This window comes from Ammospiza caudacuta, chromosome 2 (genome assembly GCF_027887145.1).
Source record: "Ammospiza caudacuta isolate bAmmCau1 chromosome 2, bAmmCau1.pri, whole genome shotgun sequence".
NCBI lineage: Eukaryota > Metazoa > Chordata > Aves > Passeriformes > Passerellidae > Ammospiza > Ammospiza caudacuta.
This window is the reverse complement of record NC_080594.1, coordinates 33,569,239-33,592,531: the sequence shown is the minus strand read 5'-3', so window position 1 is coordinate 33,592,531 and position 23,293 is coordinate 33,569,239. Positions and strand designations below refer to the sequence as shown.

Genomic DNA, 23,293 nt, shown 5'->3' with positions numbered 1-23,293 from the left:
AGAATGCCTGGGGACATGTTTAACCCATTTAACAGGGACATGAAAAGTCCTCCCTTCTGCTGGAAAGGTTCGATTTTGAAGCCCACTGGCCCTGCTAAGGGCAAGCTGTCATACTGAGTGCTGGTTTATTTTGCAAGTGGTTTTATTTAGAGTGGCTCTGCACTGACTGAACATCAGCTGTTTTAGTATCAAATTGAAAGCCATTAACTAAGCTTCTTAATACTGCCATGTCTAGGTAGAAAAAAGGAGAGGCTGAGTGTAAGATTTTTTTGTGGATGGCTCAGATCTTGTTATGGATGTTACATGTCACTAACAGTAGTTTCCTTGGATTTTCTTCACAATTACATTGCAGTCTTGGCATTCTTTTCCATTTGCTTTCTTGAATGTTCAAAGTTCATGTTTTTAAAGTTCACAGGGTAGATAAAGTAACTTTAAAGCAGATAGGTAACACTCAAGGTTATGCAGATGACAAAAGAAGATGGGGGATGCTAATGGTTCAACTCTATAAGGCAGCCTGGGAGAAAATTCAAAGTTGGATCTTCTCAGGAGAGATGAGATTGTAAAAAAAGAAATTTCTTTGTGATGGAACAACTTGATATTTCCACAGGTAAACACGAAAAACAGGAGGCTTGTGCAGACTGTCAAACAAGTAATTTGTTGAATGTCACTAAGCTACTTCAGTGTAACTGTGTCAACCAAGTGAATTACATTTCAGGAGCTGCTTTGCAAAAAGCAAGCTCGGGAATAGGAGCCATTCAGTATCATGGAAAACAAATTGGAACTGTAAGAGTTGGGGGAGAAAAAAGCATAATGTTGTAAGTGCACTGTGGATATGCAGTAATAGCCATACAGAAGCTCAGTTTTGCAGCTTATTTATTATACTGTAAGTCTTTATTTGTAGAGGTATATCAGTAAGTTTGCTGTTGGATCTGTAGTTTAAATCAGTTCTTTAAGTGGAAAGATATACAGTGCCAAGCTGAATTTTGCTGATGTGATGATACAGCATGAATTTCCAATCTGTGCCAGTTTAAGTGTGGGATTGAGGCAGACAGCATGTCTGCATAGGCAAAACCGAGGTGTAGACAAATGACCCCGAGTCTTCACTGGCCTACTGATGGCAGTACTTGCCTAAGTAGTGCTTTGTGGTCAGTGTGCTCTGCCCATGCAGTCACTAGTGCTCATTAGAGCTCCAGCCTTGCTTTTAGCTTCTTGGATTTCTTTCTGTAAGCATTGTTGAAGGGCATTGCAGGCAAAGGCTGTGGCTTGGAAGCTGTCGGTACGTGTGAGACTGGATCTGTGCTGCAGAATACAGCTCTAAGTGGAGATCCTTGAGGCAGTAATAGAGACTGCAGCTTCAGAATATGTGATGTGGTGGGGCTCAGTGCAGTCAGTTGCTCTGATGTGTGTCAGCTGCAGTCCAGCATTCCAGTCCTGCCAAAATGCAGAGCTTCAGGAGATATCCTTACACCCTTGTGAGACTTTCATCATTAAAAAAAAGGCAAAAAAAATTTAAATTGTTGACACTAAGGTCTTCAAGATGCATATCAGAAATGAATTTTCTTTTGTATTGTAACCAGAACTGAACTCAGGCTCATTTGAGATGAAATAACTTAAGGGGTAGCTGCAGAAATGGAAAAAGTCTTTAATTAGAAGAGTCTCCAGCATTCAGCTGGGGAAGCTGTTGAGCTTTTGATTGAAACTGTAGTGTTTCTCTTCCTTATGTAAATTCTGCCTCTGCCCAAAGGGATCATTTCCATAGTGTGTGGCTTTTTCTCCAACATGCAGGGTACATGGGCATTACTGTTTTCATCAGCTCAAAGCTTCCCAATGTTTGTCCACAACACAGATGCTGCATCAGCTTCTTGCTCACTACAGCTGAGCAGGGAACTGCCAAAACATTATTGCAAATAAAAACCAAAAGGCCAGTGCAAATGTGGTGGTCAAACAGCTAAGAATGAAAAAAACACCTAAACCTTTATTTCCTCTTCACACCCCATTTTCTTCTTTCTTTTCTCACTTTTTCCTGTAGACTACCTGAGCTTTAATTCATAAATGCAGCAAGAATAGAAGCTTTACTGGTGTGTAGAGCTGAAGTGTGTCATAAAGAAAGGTGTTTATTACCATTCCCTGCCTAGATATGGGATCACAAAGCATTAGTATCCCTGAGTGACCTGATGTATGTATCTCTGAAGTCCCTGATGCAGTAGAGAAGCCAAAAATTTCGGGCAGCCAACATGCCATGATTTTGGACTTGACCTGTGAAACCACAAACCTTCATTTGAAGGTCTAACTTCTAATTAAAAACTTATTTGCTATTCACCCTGCTACTCTTGTCTTCCTGGAGTTTTTTGTAGTCTTGTTTTTAATTACCTGGCTTATTGCAGCTTCTCACAAGACTTTTACTAACAGGTAAACACCTGTTTAGGCTAAACACCTCCTTGATTTGAATGATGAGGCAGCAAGGAATTATAGTTTAGGGGCGTTTCTTTATAGTGAACATGCTGCACTACATTTATATGCCTGCTGTGGAATGTCATCACATATTCCATAACTCAGTATCAGAGAGCTACAAGTGCAGGCTAGGTTGTGTTTTATCTGTTGGCTACATCTCTGTAAGACTGCAGACTAATGCTCCATCTCCATTTGAGGTAGGAGGGCAGTGGGAGCAAGATGAAGTGTTGCAGCAGTCCTCATGCTTAATCCAGTTCCCAGAAATGACAAAAGGAAATATGCCATCTGATACATTTCATGCACAGTGGTCCCAACCACCAAGGCCTGGCTCCTTGCCAGTGAGGACCTGAACAGGGCAGAGTTTCAGAATGTGCTTGGGGTGGTCATGAATGTCAAGTTTCTGATGCCTCTCTGAAATGAGATGTAGTAACAGCTGTGCATTCCTATCCCGCTGCAGAACAGGAGTGGGATTCATATTCTGATTCATATTCATTTGCTAGAGGGAGCTTCTGATTGCCTTCCAGATGGTGGTCAACTGAGTCTTGCTTGGGTGTCTTGAGAAGTGTCTGTTACAGCAGGAAAATTCAGGAACTGGGAATGAAGAAAGAGGGAGAGAAATAGTCAGCAGTCTTCAAAGAGCATTTTACCATGAGGTGCTGGCTGTGTAAGGCAGCAGTTAATAGAAAAGGTTATATCCAGGTATGGAGCAGTCTGCTCCTAGTTCTTGGAACTGCTTGGTGATAATGGTACAGTAGTTATGTCAGCCACTGCTTTAGTATTTCCATCTGCTTAATGGGATGCTGCTTGTGAGACATAGCTTGACAAAATGAAGTTCCTCTCATCCAGTTAGCTACTAGGGATTGTATTTTTTTATTATAACTTTGTGTAGCCTGTATGCAAAAAAAGGGTGTTGGCATGAAAAAAGGAGTAAAATATAGTGACATCAACTTTTTGTGCTTTTGTTTCACATAATACATTATCACCACTACTTGTTTAAAAGCTTTTGAACAAGTTTTTGTCTCTACAAGTAAGATGCAGTCATTCTTGTGGGAATTACTCTATTTCTTCCACCTTTAAAATGTGTAACAACCTGCTGATTCAGAAATGAGTGTGTCCCTTGGCATTGTGTTCCTTCATGGCTCTATCATTTTCCTTTCTCAGGTCCTCAATCTAATTACTGTCAGTGCAACAGCTGCTGCCTCTGCCTTGCTGAAATCTATGTCTGTTCATTCCAGGAAGTTTCCTTCTCATTTCCAGGCTCAGCTGAGAGGTACCCTCTGCCTGTGCCTCTTGCTTTTGTCTCCTCCTAACTAATGACATAAAGCATTTTGGAGTACAATTTGCATTAATAAGATGAAAACAAAAATTGCCCCACAAAAACACGAGCAAGCACTGAAAAAAACTGTGTTGTGGAAGACAGTGGCTCCTTTGGAGACTTGTTTTCATAACCTTAGATGGGGGAAAAAATCCTACTGTGCATCTTCATGTCTCACTGAACTCTTTCTTCCGTGAGTTAAGATCAGCTCCCTTTCCCGCCAGCTCATTGTTTGATCAGGAGCGTGCAAGTGCCCAAGATGTAGGGCAACACAAAGAGTTGTTGTGTCTGTTCATGTAGCATAAGTGTATATATATATAGGACAGGGCAGCATAGTCTGAAAATGTAATTAAAGGTAACAAAAAAAAAGGAGTCGGGGTGAATAACATGCATGCATTATTCTAATCCTGCTCCCTTCAGAACAAAGAACAATGTGGCTGCTGCTACTCTAGTTGCAGCCTGTTCTTCTTAGACTATCTGCATGCATGAGAAGAATCAATTCAATAGAAAGTAAACGTAAAATCACAAAATAATTACCAGTAATGTGTTTAAGGATGGCCTCCTCTGAGCTTGCTTTTTTTGCTCTTTCTTTGTCCGCTCCACAGCTTACGTAAAAAGTATGTGTGAAAATAAGGGATAGAGGAAAAAACCCAAGCCAGTCTCTCTTTTGCTTTTGAGCCATGTGAAGAATGCCTTCAGAGGATTTTTAAAAAATATAAATATGTTGTTTACTTAGATTATTTGTTCTTCTGTGCTAGAAATTTAGATGCACCAACAGTATGGTGGAAGAAAGATTGATGTTTGTAGGAAATGAGGGAAAGAGAGATAGGAAATAGGGGGATAAAGGGTAAAGCTTTGTCCTTTCTCTCTGCCACTCATCCTTTTTGATTTTAAAGCTATTTTACCTTTGTTTTATTTCCCATTAAAGCTCACTCTTTCAAGCTTATTTTCCACAGCCAGAATCAGAATCTTCACTCCCTTCCCACCCCTCTTAAGTTTACCAGTACAAACTAGAATTAAAAAACCCACAACCCTGTAATTTGAGAATGTACAGCCAAACTGAAGTTGCCAACACTGAGTATGTGTACTGGGGCTACCTAGTACTGAATACTTGATTGTATGGAAGTAGCCATGGAGTTAACTCCTCGAGTTAACTCCTCCATCTTCTACCCATTTCTACCCTCCCATCAGTAGATGATGGTTTCCTCTGTTCGTACTGAAATAGGTTGTCAAACTGACATAGTAGGAGCATGCTGGAATTTTTAGGTGACATGAGCATTTAAATTGTCTCTTTGACAAGGTGAGAGCTGGTTTTTTGTTTTCATTTTCCTGAGGCAGAAAAAGAGAAAATTGCCATTTGCCTGGGATTTCTCAATGACCTGAATGTACAAATGCCCAGGATTGCAGCCCCGCTCCTGTTTCAGGTAGAGACCCCATCACTCCCAGGCAAGCATGGAAAACCCCCCACTCCTGCATCCCCTGCATTGTGAATCTTCCAGTTGTTAGCCTTGGACTCATCCATTAGCAGGTCTTCAGGTGACTTCCAGATTTGAGTCTCTCTAAAGGGTGGCCAGGGCCACCCTGCCATCTCCAGAATCCAATTCCACTAGTAGCCTGACTCCCAGAGGCACATGCATACCTGTCTGCCAAGACACCTAGCATAGCTACCTGTTCAGCAAGCAAGTAGCTGCTCTCTTTATAGTTCCTAGCAATTGCACACCCACTGCAGTTGCTGACACCACACATACATGGATTTTAAAACCTGTAATCCCACTCCAAAATCATCACCTTCTACAGAAAGGTGCATAAGTAGGCTCAACAACCTTTGGATACCAATCATTCCTACACAGAGTGGATTTCCCCCCCCCCCCCATTTATCTTCTTTTAATGATTCTTATTCAAGAATTTTAAACTGTTAGTTGGCAGCAAAACCTCTTTGTGTAGGTTATGACAGTGGTGGATGCCTGGCTTTCTGGTCATCTATGCATTTATTTTTCTGTTAAGGTGCTTTCTGTAGTGCTTATCATCAGCATGTTTGTGTGCTTATATAAGGAAGATGCATGATGTGATGAATGATGACCTCACAGGGTCGATGATAACAATTCTGATTAGTTTATTTATGAGCTACTACTTTTTTTGCTGTAACTGGTAAAATATAAGAGGGATGAAAAGGATGTGGGAACTTCAAAAGTACCCCTCTCTTAGGCTGTTTTTACCCAGCTGTTAGTTTGACTCCAGTCCTTCAGTTTCCCCCATCTCTATCCGCTTGCTTTCTTTTTTCTTTCCCCCCCTCCACCCTTCAGTCTGCTGCAGCTGTTAGAATTTCATCATTGTCTCCAAATACCACGTTTCCCATTAGCAGCACAGCCCCTTCTGTGCTAAGGGGAATGTCATTTGTGTGCTTTGCATGTGTATTATTGTTAGATGGTCTGCAGCCAGAGCAGCACTTACACCTTTGATTGCAGCAAGGGTCAGTTCCTCGGTAAGAGGCACACATAAGATGCATAAATATTGAAGGATGAGGTTTGCAGACTTGCTGGCAGAAAGTGGTTAAGCCTTTTTGTTCTCATGCTTTGCTTTTCAGATGCTATTGCACTGTAGTTAACCTTATCAGCATTTGATTTAACACTGGATGCTGGAGTATTTATTCCTTTTGGCAGCTTTAGTGCCATGTCACTCACTGACTGTCACAGTTGTATCATATATTAGATGGCTTATCCTAAAAAACTACTTCAGGTATGAAACCACTGCTCATTCTAATATACTTTATCTGTATATCTTTTGGGGGCCGGGGGGATTTTTAGGTTTGTGTGCATTTTGAATCAATGGCTTTTGTGAATTTTTTTCTGCTCACTGTCTTAATTTCAGCCTGATACCCATTTTGCATTTACTTTGGCTTTGCAAAAAAACTCTGGTAGTGCCCTTGCTCTTTCATTACAGTTCTCCATGATTAGAGTCTCTGATGGACTCCTGCAGAGCATGGCAGGGCATCTTAATTTGGATTTGGGGGTCAGCGTGGAGTTCTAAGTGACTCATAGCATAGTTCTATCTTGCTCCCACAAAATGGCCTAAAATAGATGTTAATTACAGTTTTCTTTGCTACCCTCTGGTTCTCTTTAATAGAGATTTTAACTCTCCTCAGCCTACAATGCCTGCAGATTCAATTTACTGGACCACTGGGAGGAGAAATTTATTCCAGGGAGTAGAATAGGCCTTCAAGTCCAAACTGGTTTGTACCGGCACATGTAGTCCTCATGTGTGTATCTATGTGCCAAAATAAACCATGTGACCTTGGATGTATAGGATGAAGTCATGGGAGGGACATCTGTGCTCACTGATGCAAAGCTTCTGTTTGCACAACAGCGCTGAAAGCATCATGCCATTGTGTATTGCCTCATTTCTACATTGGATGCATATTGTGAATTCTGTTGTGCAAATACAACCTTATTTTGTGCAGGCTAAGACAGTTTAAAGCAAAGTACTTCTGACTGGACTTGTCATCTTCTATTCTTCCCTCTCAAAAAATGTAAAGGGCATTTGCACAACACTTTGACAATTCTAGATATTTTTGGTATTTTTCTGTCATGCTTGTTTCATTAAATCCTTTATAAAGAGTTAGTAGATGCAACTCCTTTTGCAGAGTCAGTTCTCTGTGTATTGCATGGGCTTAGGACACCTTCTAGTTTGTCTGCCCCCAGCATATCCTGGTGCATGGGGTTATTCCTCTTCACGTGCAAGACTTTGCATTTCCTTTTGTCACTTTTCATGAGGTTCCTGTGAGCCCATATCTCTAGCCTGTTCAGGTCCCTGTGAATGGCGGCATAATCATCTGGTATATCAGCCAATCTTCTTGGTTTTGTATCATCTGCAAATTTGTCAAGAGGAAACAGTGGCAGTGGCAAATACAGCTTCACAAAATTCTCATTTACTTTGGTAGCTCAGGGTGAAAGCAGGATCTTGCCAAGTGGCCTAGGGAGAAACAGTGTTTGCTGGATGCAGTTTAACTCCATGGTGTAAAGCTTAAAAAAGTTTTCCTCCACCTTGGGGCTCTTGGATTTCTCTGCTGATGGGGACTGTGTGTGACCTTTCTATGTTTTAATTATTCAGGAAGTATGTCCTATGCTAAAGAGTGCCTGCTAATAAAAGCTCTGAAACAAATGCTTCAAATGACTACTTTTGATGCGTTCTTTAGATCCTGTAAGTCAAGGAGATCCTAGCTGGAAATCCTTATGAAACGTCAGAAGCCCTGAGGGGCTGCAGGTGTTATGTCCCAGTACTTAAGTAATGCTCAGCATATTTTGAGTTAAAGGAAATGTGATTTTTTTGGTAAATAAATACAGATTCATGACTATCTTGGATGGACCTTTCTGTTTCTTACTTTTACTAGTCAGGAGGGACCTGCTCTCTTCAGCAGTCTGCGACTTGTTGGCCGCGTGGCTTTGATATGCTCCATGCAGGACAGAATGCCCAGCTCTCTTCCACCTGGTGCTGAATGCTGCTGGTTGAAACTCGCATCTGCTATGGCTAGTGCTCACAGTAAGCAGTCCTGAAAGTTCCTTTCTACCTTGTGTTTATTGACCTAGAGGTTCTGGGGAGATCACTTTAAACAACGTGTTTAAGCTCTGCAAGCCCTGGTCTGAAAACAGGTGTTAGAAACGGATTGCCAACTTGCTTTGGGGATGTGGACTTAATTGGTTCATTCTGCTAACAATGTTTTTAATAGACTTATCTCTTACAAGTCTCATCAAGTCCTCTTTGCTTTCTCCTGCCAAATAAATATTCCCAAATAATCCCCAAATCTCTTCCTTCATCTTCATTATTTATTTGCTTGTTTAATAAATATTTTTTTTCTCCCAGAAGCCTAAACTGACTTACATGTGAGCTGCTCCTTGGCTGAACCACACAGCAGTGACTGTATGGTGTGCTGTGTTTATCAGTGTTCTCTGAAAAACTGCTGGTACTCCAGAAAATCAGGGCTACACAGTGATGTTCCTGAGGCATGTGGAAGTGCTTTGGAAGACTAATAATAATGAAACAGGTCTTTCATTTCTCTGCTGCACCAAAGCAACTGGGAAGCTGTCAGTTCTGGGCATCCTGTGTTGTACTGAGCTTCTCTTCTTCCATCCTTAAACGTTCTCAATGAATTCAGAAAATGCTTGAATCACGTTAAGAAAAACCACAAATATAGAGATCTTCTTGGGTATTTGCAGGACTATGGGCTGGATCTCCTGTAGAACTCCACACTGCAAGTGCCTTCCTACTTGAGAGTAAGACATTAGGAACTAATAACTGATTTCATTTAAACTGTTACCTAAGTATGGTGTGTAATTGCTTCATAAACAATCTGAATAAGCATTTTGAGTGGTTTTAAAATTCAGTTGATCCAATTTATTTTCCATGAGAGTATCTTTAGAATAGAATAGATTATTTCGGTTGGAAATTTATTTCAGATAAACTTCTGCTCTGTCAGCCTCCTAATGGAGGAATTGCACACACAATCTGCAGCACCTTTCCCAAGGAAAGCAAAGGAAGGAAGTGAAGATTAGCAGATTTTGTCCATGTCACTCACAAATAGGTCCCTGCAGAATAATAAAGAGCTTCAGTATCATTGACTTTTTTTTTTTTTTTTAACTAAATAGTCACAGGCTTCACGTAGTCTAAGGTCCCTCTAGCTGGGTACGATTTTAGGAGAGCTCTATATTATATTACATGTTTTTAGCTGCTGGTTCAAATTTCTAAAGTAGGATTTTTCTGATTACAAGCTAAAGTTTGAATTTCCAGCCCCACTGAATCCCCCTCCAGATCTGCTGACTCCGCCAGGCAGACTGATGTTTTAGTGGATTTGTTAATGTTCAAGCTACATTCTTACCATTCTTTTCTCACAGGAAAATATCTGTAAATAACTCTGTCTAAAATTTCTTACTCTGCTGGGTTTCCTGTCACTCTCAGGAACTTTAGTGCCTTCTTTATTTTGAGTGTTAGTATATCTCCAGGAATAACCAACTGAGGGTATGATGATGGATCAGTGCCATTTGGGTAAAGAAGCATATGGTGAAATGTGCTTTTTCTACCTTGTTTTAAAGGTACATAGTATCACTTTATCCTTGCATGTATTAAGGGAGATTTTTATTTCTCGGTTTTAATCTCAAAGTAGGATTATTGTAACATTAGTTTCTTCCTTTGTTTCTTGTATGAGTCATTGGTTCTGTTAAGGTTTAGTGATTGAATCTCACCCAAAAGCCTTCCCTTTCCTCCTCTGTTCTAAAGTTTTCAGTCTCAAAAGTCAGTATCAAAAATTACATTTATTGTATCAAGAACAAGGAGTGCAGTTTAACTAGGAAAAAAATTGCAGAGCTGTTGCTGAGTATAAAAACTGGTTGTTACCTTGAAATTGAATTTAAAGTTTTCTTCCTCTTCAAGGCAATTGCACAAATTTATTTAGTCTCATTTCTAGTCTTTTTTCTCATCCCCCAAACCACTCATTGTAGTTTCTTTGGATTCAGCATAGTTGCACTAATGAACTCTATCAATAGAGCTATGTTTAGGGCAACATTTTTGAGCTTTAGCACTCGCAAAGTAAAGACTTGAATATATTTCCCTTTTTTACATTAAAAGATTTTATAATGAGATTGTGGATAGTTGACAGTTTTACAAATCAACCCTAAGTGTGAATTTCAGAACTTTAAAGCAGTCGAATTTCTAAAGTTAGTCAGTATCCTCTGTTTGGACCACTGCCAATCCTTATTGCACTTGGGAGGTGAGGTTGCTATGTTTCTCTGAAGCGTTCTTTTGACACTTTCTCTCAAAAAGCCCCAAATCATCTGTTATCCAGTTTCAAGAACTTGATAGACCATCTGAGAAGTGCTAGATAGTTCACGTTCGTGAGGGTCATTATTTTGAATACCTGCTGTCTTTTGTGTGACTTCTCAGTCCTTCTAAGGACTGCTGTGGGAGTCAGTCAGCAAACTGGTGAGGACCTTTCACAGCACTGTGCTGGGGTGAGGACAAAATGGCTTAAACAGGGTCAAACAATGCCTTGGTTTGAGTGTGTTCTGATGCTCCAGGTTTTAGCTGCAGTGTGGCAGGGTTGTGGCTTGTGTCAGGAGTGTGGTTGGAGCAGGAGTGTAGGAAGCTGTGCATTATCTGTGTGTGGGAAGCTGTGCATTATCTGTGTGTAGGAAGCTGTGAATTATCTGTGCTCGGAGCATGTGAGGAGTTTCCTCTTTGCCCACAGCTGGGTGCCTGAGTTGGATGAAAGCTTTTCCCCATTCCTCAGCTCTTACGAGTGGAACTTTCTGCGTGGAAAGTGTGGGCTACCTGTAGCTGATAGAAGCCCCAAGCATGGAAAGCCATGGTCTCCTGACAAACACCACCTCAGGAATTGCAGGCTCTTTGGGTTTTCTGCTCTCAGTAGACAAGCCTGAAGGTTAGTCAGCTTTATGTGGGGGGACAATGTGTTGTAATTTTAGCAGGTAGGCAATTATGTGCAAGAATGACACAGTAATAAGAACTACAAGCACAAACTGTTTTAAGGTAAGATCTTTTTGCTCTGGTTGGCTGGCAGTTTGGACTTAATTGGAACTTATTTTATTATTCTGATAATTTATATTGAATTTAAAGGAATTGTGCTGGCTGATAGGGAGTATATTAAATGTAGCAAATCTTCTCCTGGGTAGTCTATAGTACAAGACATTTTCAAGAGCTGGCAGGCTTTTTACAGGCCAAATTATCATGCAAAATGTCTGAGAGCGTATGATTTATGCCAAAGGTGCTGTAAGATTGCATAAATTTAAGACTTTTATTCTCAACTATTGCATTCATACACTAAAATAATTATAGGGTGCTGACGATGCAGCACCATTTAAGAAAATGAATGACTTAATTTTACTTAAGTCTATTGTTAAAGATAAAACTATGCAACTGTGTTAGAAAAGAAAAGAAAAACCCTGCACAAGATGATGAAGTGCTGTCAAGTCATAGATCATAACACTGCAACTGGGAGTAGCTCTCTGTGGAGGAATTGTATTGGTTTTACATCCTTTATTTTAAAGTGTCCTTACATGATCAAACAGTTTGTTAAAATCAAGCAAATGGTAAAATTTGGTGAGACCTCTGTTGCTGTTAACCTTTCGTATTGACTGTCTAAGAGCATGGACAGCAGTTGGATCTGAACTGACTCACTGCTAAACCTGCTATAATTATTTATAATCATTGTCTATGAGTGGGGGTGGATATATCATTATTTCTGGCACAAAGATACTCAGAAGTAGAAAATTACTAGGTCTTGTGTGTACATGTAGTACCACAGTAGTACCACGTGATGGTTGGCACTTGGATGTGAGCACCTACGGCATCAGGCTGAACCCAAGGCAGTCTGCTTGACCATGTCCTATTTGGAAACCAGGTTCCTGTGTGTGTGTGGGCATTGTTTGTGCTGTAGGAATCCAGACTCTCTTCTGGTTGATGTAGGAGAGCTTGTCTGTCCACTGAGGCATGGGGTTTGTGAGGCCTACAGAGAAGGAAAGAACTTGACAGGCTGTTGGCACAGAAGCAGTCACTTCTCTTGTCCTCACCCTTACAAACAGGTTGGCTTTTCCAGAAAAGTACTTGGCTTTTCTTGTGTGACAGTCCAGATGAAAAATAGGAGTAAACTATGGAAAGGACTTTAAAAAAAAGATAAAAAATTCCCCACCAAGTTACATCTGCTGTTAAGAACAGGCTGAAGAGGTAACTGAACCAAAGAGCTTGGACAGGCAGTGACAGGCCAAAGAAATGGTGCTGAGAGATGGCCCATGTCAAGCCCAAATGGGACAAACTGAGAAGTAGCAGCCATCACTCAGCAGTTCTTCCCTGTGCAGTGGATGGCTCGTTAGGTCCTAATCCTCATTAGTTACCTAATAGTAGCCTACATCTGTGTGACACTTTGATATGAGGCTGGGTTTGGTGTCCCACGTGGAAGCAATGGAGCTGGAGAAGAGGAAAAGTAGGGAAGGATGGATGGTACAGATGTTTTGTTGTACCATTTCTTGACCCCCTGTATAACTTCCTTACATGAGGACCCTGAGCGCAGATTCAGTGTTGACAAGTCACAAGCAGTTGCCCCTTCAGCTGCATCTCAATCACCATCAACAGTGAAATGGGAAATCGGTAAAAGTGCAGTGGGAGAGGAATTATAGATAAATAGCTGATGCTATTTGCTAGCTGATCTTTCCAGGTCAGCATGACACTGACAATTCATATCCCAGTTGTGCTAAAATTTTTTGATAAGAGCTCAGACATTTAATATTTGAGGTCGCCTTTGTAGTAAGTTGTGATAGGTATATCTTAACAAATTTTTTTGCTTCACATCAATCGTCTGGTTTTATTTATCATATTTCCAATTCTAAGCACTCTGTATTTTCTTCTTTTAATTTTTTTTAAGTAAACGTAAAGTATTTATCTACCAGAACAGAGGGGTGTTGATATAAACTGATACACTGATGCTCTGTTTTCCCAGCCTTCCAGAAAATTGCTGATCACCAATACCTACCATGAAATACATAGTCTTCAGGTAATATAAGTGAGGTGTGTGGACTTACAGGCTTTTGTGGAACTGTGCTGGATTTTTCTAAGATAAATTTAATTGCAACTCTGATAAAACAAGGGAAAGAACTGCAAAAAGCTTGGCAGTTGCAAGAGAGTGACCTATAGTAGAGTAACCTCTAAAGAATAGTAGAGTGACCTCTAAAGAAGGAAGAATGAGCAGCTTCACTTTTTTTTTCTCTCATTTGTGCTGCTTAAAGAAAGCTTGGAAGATTACATCCATGTTTTTACCACTTATAACAATAAAAAACTCAGATCTGTCTAAGCATCAAAGTATGTTTTCAGTAATTGGAGAGCAGTGGACATCACAGCTTTCAGATTAATTTTGAAATAAATTATTACTTGAAGATCCATAGATTTTTTTAAAAATGTAATTCAAGCACTTTCTGAATTCATTGAGAATTTTTAAGGATGGAAGAACCACAAGTCCATAGCAGAATTGCCTATTTTCAGAATACACTGAAAAGCAAACTTTATCATTCTGCTATATTAAGCATATCTAAAAGTCCAAAACCTCTTGAGAAAAATGCCTTTTTTTTTGTAGCGTGGTTTTAAATTCCCAATTTTATGATAAGTTAAATAACGTGGAACTTATCCGGATTAATCTTTTTCCCCCCATCATTAATTTAGTTGTTATTCTCTGAGGAAAAATAGATTTGGTGTTAGCTTTGGTGTTAGTTTTGGATGGGAAAGTGGGAAATAGGAAAATGGTTTTACTGCTTCTCATATTATAATGAATGGTCCACTGATTAAGAATTTCAATTTCCATGTGTTTTGCATTATGTTAAAACCTCAAAAACTACTTATTAGCTGGTGTAATATTTAATTTAGGATTATGTAAAATCAGACGTGGTTTGAAATCTGGAAATGAGTTAAAACTGTAAAAATTTGTTACATGGTTATATAAGGCTACATTAATTGTGCTGGAGGCTTAAAGAATAATGTTTCTAAAACATGCTTTGCATTAAAAATGAGCATTAGGCAAAGAATCTATTATATATTGAAGTTTATTTGTTAGTCACTATGTTGAAGTATAAAAATGGAACTTATCACTGTGTTTCAAGGTTTGGGGTATTTATAGTTAGGAAGAAACCAAGCTAGGTTTTCTTTTTTTTTTTTTTTTTTTCTTGTTTTATTTTTTGTTAGTCTACAACTTCATGTGAGGTTGTGTTGGGGTTTAGCCCCAGCCATCAACTAAGTCCCATGCAGCAGCTTCCTCCCGGTGGGATGGTGAAGCGAATGGGAAGTGTAAAAGACAGAAAATCATGGATTGAGTTAGAGACACTTTAATAGGGAAAGCAAAATCTGAGCACTCAAGCAAAGCAAAACAAGGAATCACTCGGCACTCCCATGGGCAGGCAGGTCTTCAGCCATTCCCAGGACAGGGAGGCCCCATCACAGGTAACAGTGACCTGGGAAGACAAATGCCATCGCTCTGAATGTTCCCCTCTTCTTTCTTCTTCCCCAAGCTCTACATACTAAGCAGGACACCATATGGTCTGGGAGATTCCTTGGGTCAGCTCTCCTGGCTGTGACCCCCCCAACTTCTTGTGCTTCCAGAGCCTCCTTGCTGGTGGAATGGGATGAGGAGCAGAGGGAGCTTTAATGCTGTGCAAGCACTGCTTAGCAATCAAAAAACAGGAACAAAAAACTCTGTGTTATCAGCACTGTTTCCAGCACAAATCCCATACCAGCCCCACACCGGCTACTGTGAAGAAAATTAACTGTACCCCAGCCAAAACTAGCACAGGTGGTGATGAAACTGAACTAGTTGTTTAAGCTGCAATGAGAACAGTAGCTTCTCAGAAAATCCTGCTGCTGTCAAAGGTGATATCACCCAGTTCTATTCTACACTTTATTTAACAGCAAGCCTGGAATACTTGAATATGTCTATCTAATTAAAAATATTTTAATAGCATGTCAGTTTTTAGATCTTAGAAGTTGTCGTACCTTGGAATTTTTAGTAATTTCATTTGAGGTGAAAATATACCTTGAACTTGCAGATATATCTGGTTGTCTGATTTTCTTAAAGCATTGAGAAAAAAGGCAGTCGTTGTTCCTAACCAGCATGGGTTCACATGGGGAAAGTCCTGCTTAACCAACTTAACTTCCTTTTATGACAAGGTCACTCACCTAGTTGACCAAAGGAAGCTTTTTTTTTTTGTAGTTTTATCAAAGCTTTAGGTTCTGTCTCTCACAGCGTCTTTTGGCATAAACTGTTCATCACATGTCTAGACAAGTCCACAGGACATGGAGTGAGCAAAGGGCTGTCGGGTGGGGCTCAAGGGGGTATAGTAAATGGGGCAACATCAGCCTGGCAGGCAGTCACCAGTACAGTTCCCCATGACTCAGTTTTAGGGCCAGTGCTCTTTAATGTCTTCATAAATTATCTGGACACTGGAATCAAATGTACCTTGAGAAAGTTTGCTGGCAAGGAGGACCTGTGGGCACGTTCAAGGGCAGAGAAGCCTACAGAGACATCTGGAGACTTGGACAGTCAGCGACCATATGAAATTTAGCAAGGGAAAGTGCCACATTGTCCACCTGGGATGGGACAATCCTGGTTGTGTTTCTGGTCATCAGTGACAGGACACTATAAAATGAAATGCGGTGCAATGAAATGAAATGAAATGAAATGAAATGAAATGAAATTAGACTAAATTAAGCTACATCAGGGGAAGTTCACCTTGGATGTTAGGACCATGTTCTTCACTGAGAAGGTGGTCAGTCACAGGAACAGGCTCCCCAGGGAAATGGTTGCAGCCTCAGACCTGTCAGAATTAAGGAGCATCTGGCCAAAGCTCTTAGTCATAGGGTCTAGTTTTATGCAGTTCTGTGAGGAGCAGCGTGTTGGACTTGCTGATCCTTATGGATCCCTTCCATCTTGCAATATTCTGTGATTCTATGATTCATTTTTTTACCTACTATGTGGAAAATTACATGGCTGTTATTTAAAATGCAGCAACCACCTGCCAAGTTGTTCACAGAATTTTAAAGAATTCATTTGCCTTTCGTTACTGTGCACACTTTTGCTTTTTTCAGGTTTTGATTTTAAAATGTGGCTGTCTGCATTCAGCTTTTGCATTTGAAAGATGAACAAAGATTCAGGATAATGTTAATTCCTGCAAGGTCTGGTGTAAAAGTGCTGAAATATACTTTTTAGCTGCTCTATGAGGCTTTTGGAGAGGCTGGTTTCCCATTAGGGTTTCAGTTTCAGAATGGAAAAGACACGTGTAGCGAGCAGTCTCTGCATTGCTGTGCTGCAGCAGAATCCCATAACATGAGGTATCTGCCTGTAATTCAAAACTTCAAGAGGGATCCAGCTGAAGCAACAAAGGTCCTACTTTTGGCATTTGTGCAGCAGCTGCCTGGGCATTGTGCCATTCATCAGAGGCAATACACATTCCCTCTCAATCCTGCTGTGATTCCCTTCCTCCCTTCTGTTTCAAATGCTTTCATAGAGCTGAGCAGTGTGAACTTTCATCAGAGGAGGTGAAAGTGGTGTTACTCATTGTGAACATGCTGGGATTGTTTTCCCAAGTTCAAGTCCCACTGAAGGTTTATTCCTGTTTTTCTCCTCATGTTTTCTCCCTTTTAGCCCTAGAGTTGACTTGCTCTTTGGTGTAATTACATGAAAAATGCTAAGAGCCTTTTCCAGGCAAAGAAAATTAATGTCCTTCTACACTGAGCTGTACTGCAATCCCAGTAATCTGGTTATGTTCGGTCCTTTGCAAATGAAGACCATAAAAGACAAGCAGCTTTGATCCATCTCAGTTACAATTGCCATGATATCCCATCCTTGGAGTCAACGTGGTTTTTTTTTTTTCTCGGTTGGAGCGGTTTCTGTATGTGGAACTTAATTTTCATTGTTACATGATATAAATGATGGTTGGGGAGATTTTTATTACATCATTTTGTAAGAAGCTGTAGCTAAAAACACCAATATCATCCATCTGTCTTCTGTAAAAAAAAATTGAAGTAAACCCAAAACTTTGTCATCATGAAATAAACCTAAGGAACCTCTGCACAAGAGCAGCTGTGAAAGGGAATAGTGAATGGGTGGTCTCTCCATCAAGGAATCTCTCTCTCAGTCTCTCCCCACCCCTTGCTCATGCAAGCAGTCTGGTGAGCATTTAGATGAGGTCCTATGGGATACACTAACTTTCTATTTTAATATATTTTGTGGTAAGATTGTTGTGTTTAAAGCTTGCTTCACTTGTATCCCATGTGATCTTGTTGGCTGTGTCCTGAAGTAGGAGACTGCTGTGATAAAATAGATGTGGAAGTAATGCTGATTATGAGCAATGCTAAATTAATGGTGGTTGAAAGAGCCTCTTTGAGTCATCCCTGCCCAAGGGAAGACTGCACACACAAACCTTACAGACAGTGCTCTGAATTGCTCTTAAATCCTTCAAGTTGTAGAGCTATTCAGCTTGCCTTTTGACCTTCCTCTTAAACCCATACTTCCACAGTGTTCAAGGGAAAAACTCCAGGAGGACAGATGACATGGACGTAATAATCTATAACAATTTCTCCATGTCCATATCATTGTTTGCACCCAGCCCAGGTGGTAAGGTCTGAAAGCTGTTGCCAGCTGATAACTTTTTGGTGGGCTGTGAGAAATGAGCTCCCAACTAGGACTTAGAGAGTAGAGACTCACTGTGGAGGAGAAATGCAGTTTTGCTGCCTGGTACCTATTTGCAGTGTCAGCAGAGGTGCTGATGCAAAAAGAGACCCAGGAGACTGAATTGCTTTGGACTTATGTGGCCCAAAAATAACTCTGTGTGTTTTAGAGAGGACTGTAATGGATTACAAATAGACTTTGTACAAACACTACAATTTTATTTTCACATAACAAGGTGTTCAAAGCAAATACAGTAGTAAGAATAAACTATACTGGGTTTACATACTAAGTAGGAAAGAAAGAGTAATGCTGAGGCTGCCACATTTTAGCAAATGACAAAAAGCTAAAAGCAAAGGGAGCTTGCCATGGCTGCTGTGACACCAGAGAAAAGACAGCCTTGGCACAGGCTGCCTGAGAAAGGTGCAGAGCCTCCAGCCATGGAGCCTCCACACATGTATTGTGCAAACTCCTTTTAGAGAGAGAGCACAGCCCTGGACAGTGAGTAGGTATTTTTGCAATTATTGTGAGGTCTGGCAGACATGAAATGTTTCCCACAGAGCTGTGAGAGTTACTTTTCTTTTTTTGCCTCTGCTGGTCTCTGGGAAGCAGTTGCAGGCCATCTCTTCTGTTTCCCAGCTGTGGCTGTGGCATGAAGCATCTGGCAGAGCTGGAACTGGGATACAGCTTCCTGCTGAGCAGATGTCTGTATATGTTGATACTGCTTTTGGAGGGATGGATGTACTAAATGAGTGGTTGGGCTTTGCTTAGCTGTGAGTCTGATTCCTTGAAAGTTAAGGGAACAATGGGATTAGGGCACATGACTGGTTTGTCATGTACTTTAATCCCATTGGTGGGATTGCCTTATGTGTATTTGGTGTGAAGCCACTTTTCCAGTTTCCTAACATGCCATCCCATTGTCTTCAAGGGTAGTGTGCTGCACTGTACAGCCAAGGAGCACCTATTTTGCTTTTTCCTCATTGTTCAATTGTAATTAATACGTTCTGTTCAAACACTGCTCTGAAGGCAGCCTGCAATGACATTACTGTGATAATACTGGAGTGCTTAATAGAATTTTACTACTTAATTTTTCAGACCACCTGGTTACAGGAAAGTGAAGGGTCGCAGTTTCTCAATTATAATGCATGGGAACTGGACACCGTGAAGTTCAGAAAGCTTTTCATTTCTGGCTGCCCAGTTTTAGACTCTATGTTTTTTCAGGACACTTTGTGTTAGGTAATAGCCTGTGTTCATGGTGCAGGTCCCACTGTAATTTTAAGTGTGTGGCCATTCTGCCTGCAGAGCAACCTTGGTCTGAAGAAAAACAACTAAAATCCAAGGAATGTGATTAGTAGGAACATGACTATGTGAAGAATTTTGCTAGGCATTGCAAAAAACCTCTGTGGTAAATGCAAGGATCATGTTGGATTTCAAGGAGACAGGAGTTGACTGGTTTGACATTCGGACTATTGTTCCTTCTCCCTTGCAGGACCTGTATCCTCAAGTGTTACATTATTAGGTCCTTCCATAAAGGAAGCAACCTCTAACTGTTTCCTTAAATATTTCCCATTTTTCATGGTGGTGTTTTCATGGTGTTTGTGCAAATACACATGAGCAAGATTATATGAAGAAAGTGAAAGTTATTAATTAGTGTTCTAACATCCTGTTCTGATCAGAGCTGAGCTCTCTAGGCTTTAAATGTGAAAGATCATATCAAACAATGACAACAACAGCATGATTCCATTTTCTGCACATGGAAATGGAAAGCTGCAATTCTGTTTTCTGTAGAGTGGGAGAACTGGGCTGAAGATAGATCAGCGTTCCTATGAGGGTGTACAGCCTTAATGTGCATAACTCATTCAAGGATATGACCTTCAAAACACATTTGCACTTGACTATGCAAGTTTTGGTTTGCTTCATTTTAGTTTTGCAGGAGGGCTACATATAGGAATAGATTTTTAAAAATGTGATCACCTCAAAATCTCTAATTCCTGTCAATGTGTACTGAGAGAAGTTCTCTTTGTGGAAGAGCTGTAGATTGCCTTTGCATGCTGAAAGGAAGGCTGTTCTGCTCTGAGATCTCTTAAAAATCTGAGGCTAAACCAGGATTTTGCTATTTGCTCTTCTATCTTGAAGAATTAATGGACATTCACTCTAGCTATTTTTTAATTAGTTTTCTCTGTGACCTTTTTTACTGATATTTTATACGCTGTGTCTTTCAGTGTAAGGCTGTGAGGTGCCTTCACGATTCCCTTATAAAATTTCAGGACCTGACTTAGTGTTTCCTTTCCTCTTTTAGACTAAAGTGCTTGTTCATTCTGTCCCCTTCCTCCCCGCCCCCACTGCCCCGGTTTCCCACTGCTATCTCAGGATGCAGTGCTCCTGGTGCTTTGATATGCTTGGGCTTACACTTTCTATTTGAGCTGAGCTCCCTGTCATGGGATAGTTACAGGCAGCATTCCTGTGCTGGAAATAGATACTTTTTGCATAACCTGCTTCCTTATACCCTTTAGCATCTAAGGCCTCTGGTGGAGCACTGTCTCCACTACCATAGATGGAGCAGCACGGGAATCATCAGAAGCTCAGAAAGGTGACGGGGAGAATGGTAAAGCTGTTAAGAGTTCTAAGAGGTGGAAGTTCAGAGAGTCTGTTGGCTGTGAGTTAAGTTCACTGTATTATTTTTTTTATTATTTAAACTAAATAACAGAACTCATCTTTTTCTTGTTAGAAAAGATATACAGATATAGAAAAACCCCAAATACCTTATGAGAGTGACTTAATACACAAGCACTTAGAGTCACTTTATTCTCCTCTATGCCCTTAATAGGAATTTTTTCAGCAAGTTCTGCTTCTGATTTTGCCAAAAGATGTCTTCTCAAGGCCTAAGCAGCAAAACTGAAATATTGCTCAGAATGTGTTTTAATAATCATCGGTTGACTGTTGAACTATTGTTTTCTTTCTCATAAAAAAAATAAAAGAAACTTAAAGGGTTAATTTTTTTTGGTTAAAAGATTGCTCTTAATTTCAGGAGTCTATATATTAGGCAAGGACTACCTTGTAAATACAAATTTCTGTAGTTCTGAATTAATTTTTGCCTGTGGTTCTGTCAGTGACTTTAGGAAAGTCACTTATATGGGTATCTTATTCCAATTTTTAAAATAGCACTTCCTTTGTCTCTTAGCATTCCAGCTTTTTGCTGCAGGGACAGCTTCAAGTGACAGGGTCCAGTTGTTGGATAAGCCTTTCCTTGAATCATGACAAACCTAAATTCAGCTTCCTGCTCCTGCCAAAGTTTCCTGTGAGAGCTCTGGCAATTTACTTGACATCTCTGCTTCCCATGAAATGGGAGGCCTAATAGGTAGTGCTGTGCTGCACAAAAATATCCAGAAGATGCATATTCCAGAATGGGCATGTTTAGGTTGTGGTTCCACGGTTTTTGAAACTGACCTCAAATTGGGATTGCTGTGATCCAGCCCTTTTTCCCTGAGCATGCTTTCCTCTATGCGCTAGTACCTTCTGGAGCTGCACTGGTGCCTTTTTTTCACAGGGATAGTTTGTGGTCAGCTCAGTTTCTTGAAGAGTCTCATTGAATAAATATGAATACCAACACCTGGGAAGGATAGGATGCTGCAGAGAGTGAGGAGACCAGAGGAACTCAGGACTTTGGATTTACAATGGCTTAAATTTGCCAAAACATTGCAAACTAGAAAAAGACTGCAGACATAAGATGTTGAATAAATAGCTATGTACAGGACAGCACAGAGACACCTTGTTCTCCATAGGCTTGGTGTGTGGGTCCTCTTTGCTTGAAAGCTGGTACAGAATGGTATCTTAAAATAAGATTCTAGAGTTTTCTCCAGTCTACCCTGATTATGTTGAGAAATGCTCATCCTCCACCCACAATCTACTTCACTCAGTCCCAGTGTTTCTTGCTCTTGAATGTACCTCCCTGTGCTAAGTCTCCCCCAGTTGCTCTGCTCTGCAGTTCATAGTGTTTGTTGCTGATCTTCAGAGTGGTTCTTCCTTTGCCTTAGGCCTTTTCTCTTGCAGGGCAAATCCAATTCTCTTTCATGTTGTTCTTAATATGTAGGAGATCAGTTCCCCCTCTCTCTTTCTTTTCCAAGGTGCTACAGAGGGGGTAGGTTTGGATTAGATATTCTTTACTGTGAGGATGATGAGGCACTGGAGCAGGTTGCCCAGAGAAGCCATGGATGCCCCATCCCTGGAATTATTCAAGGCCAGGTGGGATGAGCCTCTGAGCAACCTGGTCTAGTGCAAGGTGTCCCTGCCCATGACATGGGGGAGAAGCTAGATGGTCTTTAATGTCCCTTCCAACCCAAACCATTTTGCGATAATATGAAGTGCAACCCCCATCACCAAACAAAAAACCCCAACAGTAAGGGAGGAATTGAAAATACTTGATTTGACTTGGTCTTTGAAACTTTGTAGCAAGTCCTTCTAAAAGCATAGGAAAAAGTGTGTTGATAAGGCAGTGCCTCACTGAAGAGTACATAGTTCCAAAATATATCTCATAAGGAACAAATCACTGGAAAAAATAACTCTGGGGTTGTACATTTATTTCTTTAGTGTCCCTGCCAGCAGCAGACAGCAAAATACTTTCATTCATATCTAACATTATTCATTTATATATAATATATGTGTGTATATATACACACATACCATAATTTCAGTGTAGGACGGGATATGAATTTTTACAAGCAAGTTCTAAATTTTAAAGTCTGTGTTTAACAAAAGACTTAGGTTGTTTTTATTAAGTTGCAAAGTGTTCATAGTAACCTGTATACCCTACTCCTGTTTCCCTTTATTGATTCTGTGGGAGAAATAAGTGCAGTAGTTAAGCACAGTGCAGTCTTGGATTTATTCATGCCAAATTTCAGAGGATACTGTGAAGTTATGTGATAAAAGGGTCATAAACATAAAGGTGCAGAAGGTGAGAGAACCCAGCCAACCCAAAGTACTGCAAAGGGAACACCCTGACCTGACTTCTCCCCAGACTGTCACAGGAGAGGGGTCAGCCAATGGTGTGGGTGTAAAACCTGTCAAGATGAGTCAACATGAGAGGCTGATCAGTTCATTTGCAATCATTCCTGGCATGAATTTTAACAAGTGCCAGATCCTGCAGCTGGGATGGAGTAAGTGCAGGCACAAGTACAAACTGTGACAGGAGTGTCTGGCAGGGAGGGCCCTGGGGGTGCTGGGGGCAGCAGCAGCTCAGTGAGGGTCAGCAGGGCATAGCCCAGAGGGCAGGAACCGTGTCCTGGGGGCATCAAACACAGAGCACAGCCGGGCACAGGGGGATCATC

General features: G+C 40.7%; 1 protein-coding gene across 5 annotated transcripts in view; it reads left to right on the top strand.

Annotated features, from left to right (window-relative positions):
• TSPAN9 (tetraspanin 9) overlaps positions 1–23,293 on the top strand; it is a 169,532-nt gene that overhangs the window by 34,967 nt on the left and 111,272 nt on the right. The window contains exon 2 of one of the 5 annotated variants that reach the window (XM_058822498.1): positions 8,154–8,302. The exons of 3 other annotated variants lie outside the window; for them this stretch is intronic. In XM_058822498.1, the coding sequence (XP_058678481.1) occupies positions 8,218–8,302 (85 nt within the window). In that variant the 5' untranslated portion in view covers positions 8,154–8,217. Of the gene's footprint in view, positions 1–8,153; positions 8,303–11,098; positions 11,193–23,293 lie in introns of those variants that run through there. One more of the 5 variants, XM_058822503.1, reaches the window with a different exon arrangement.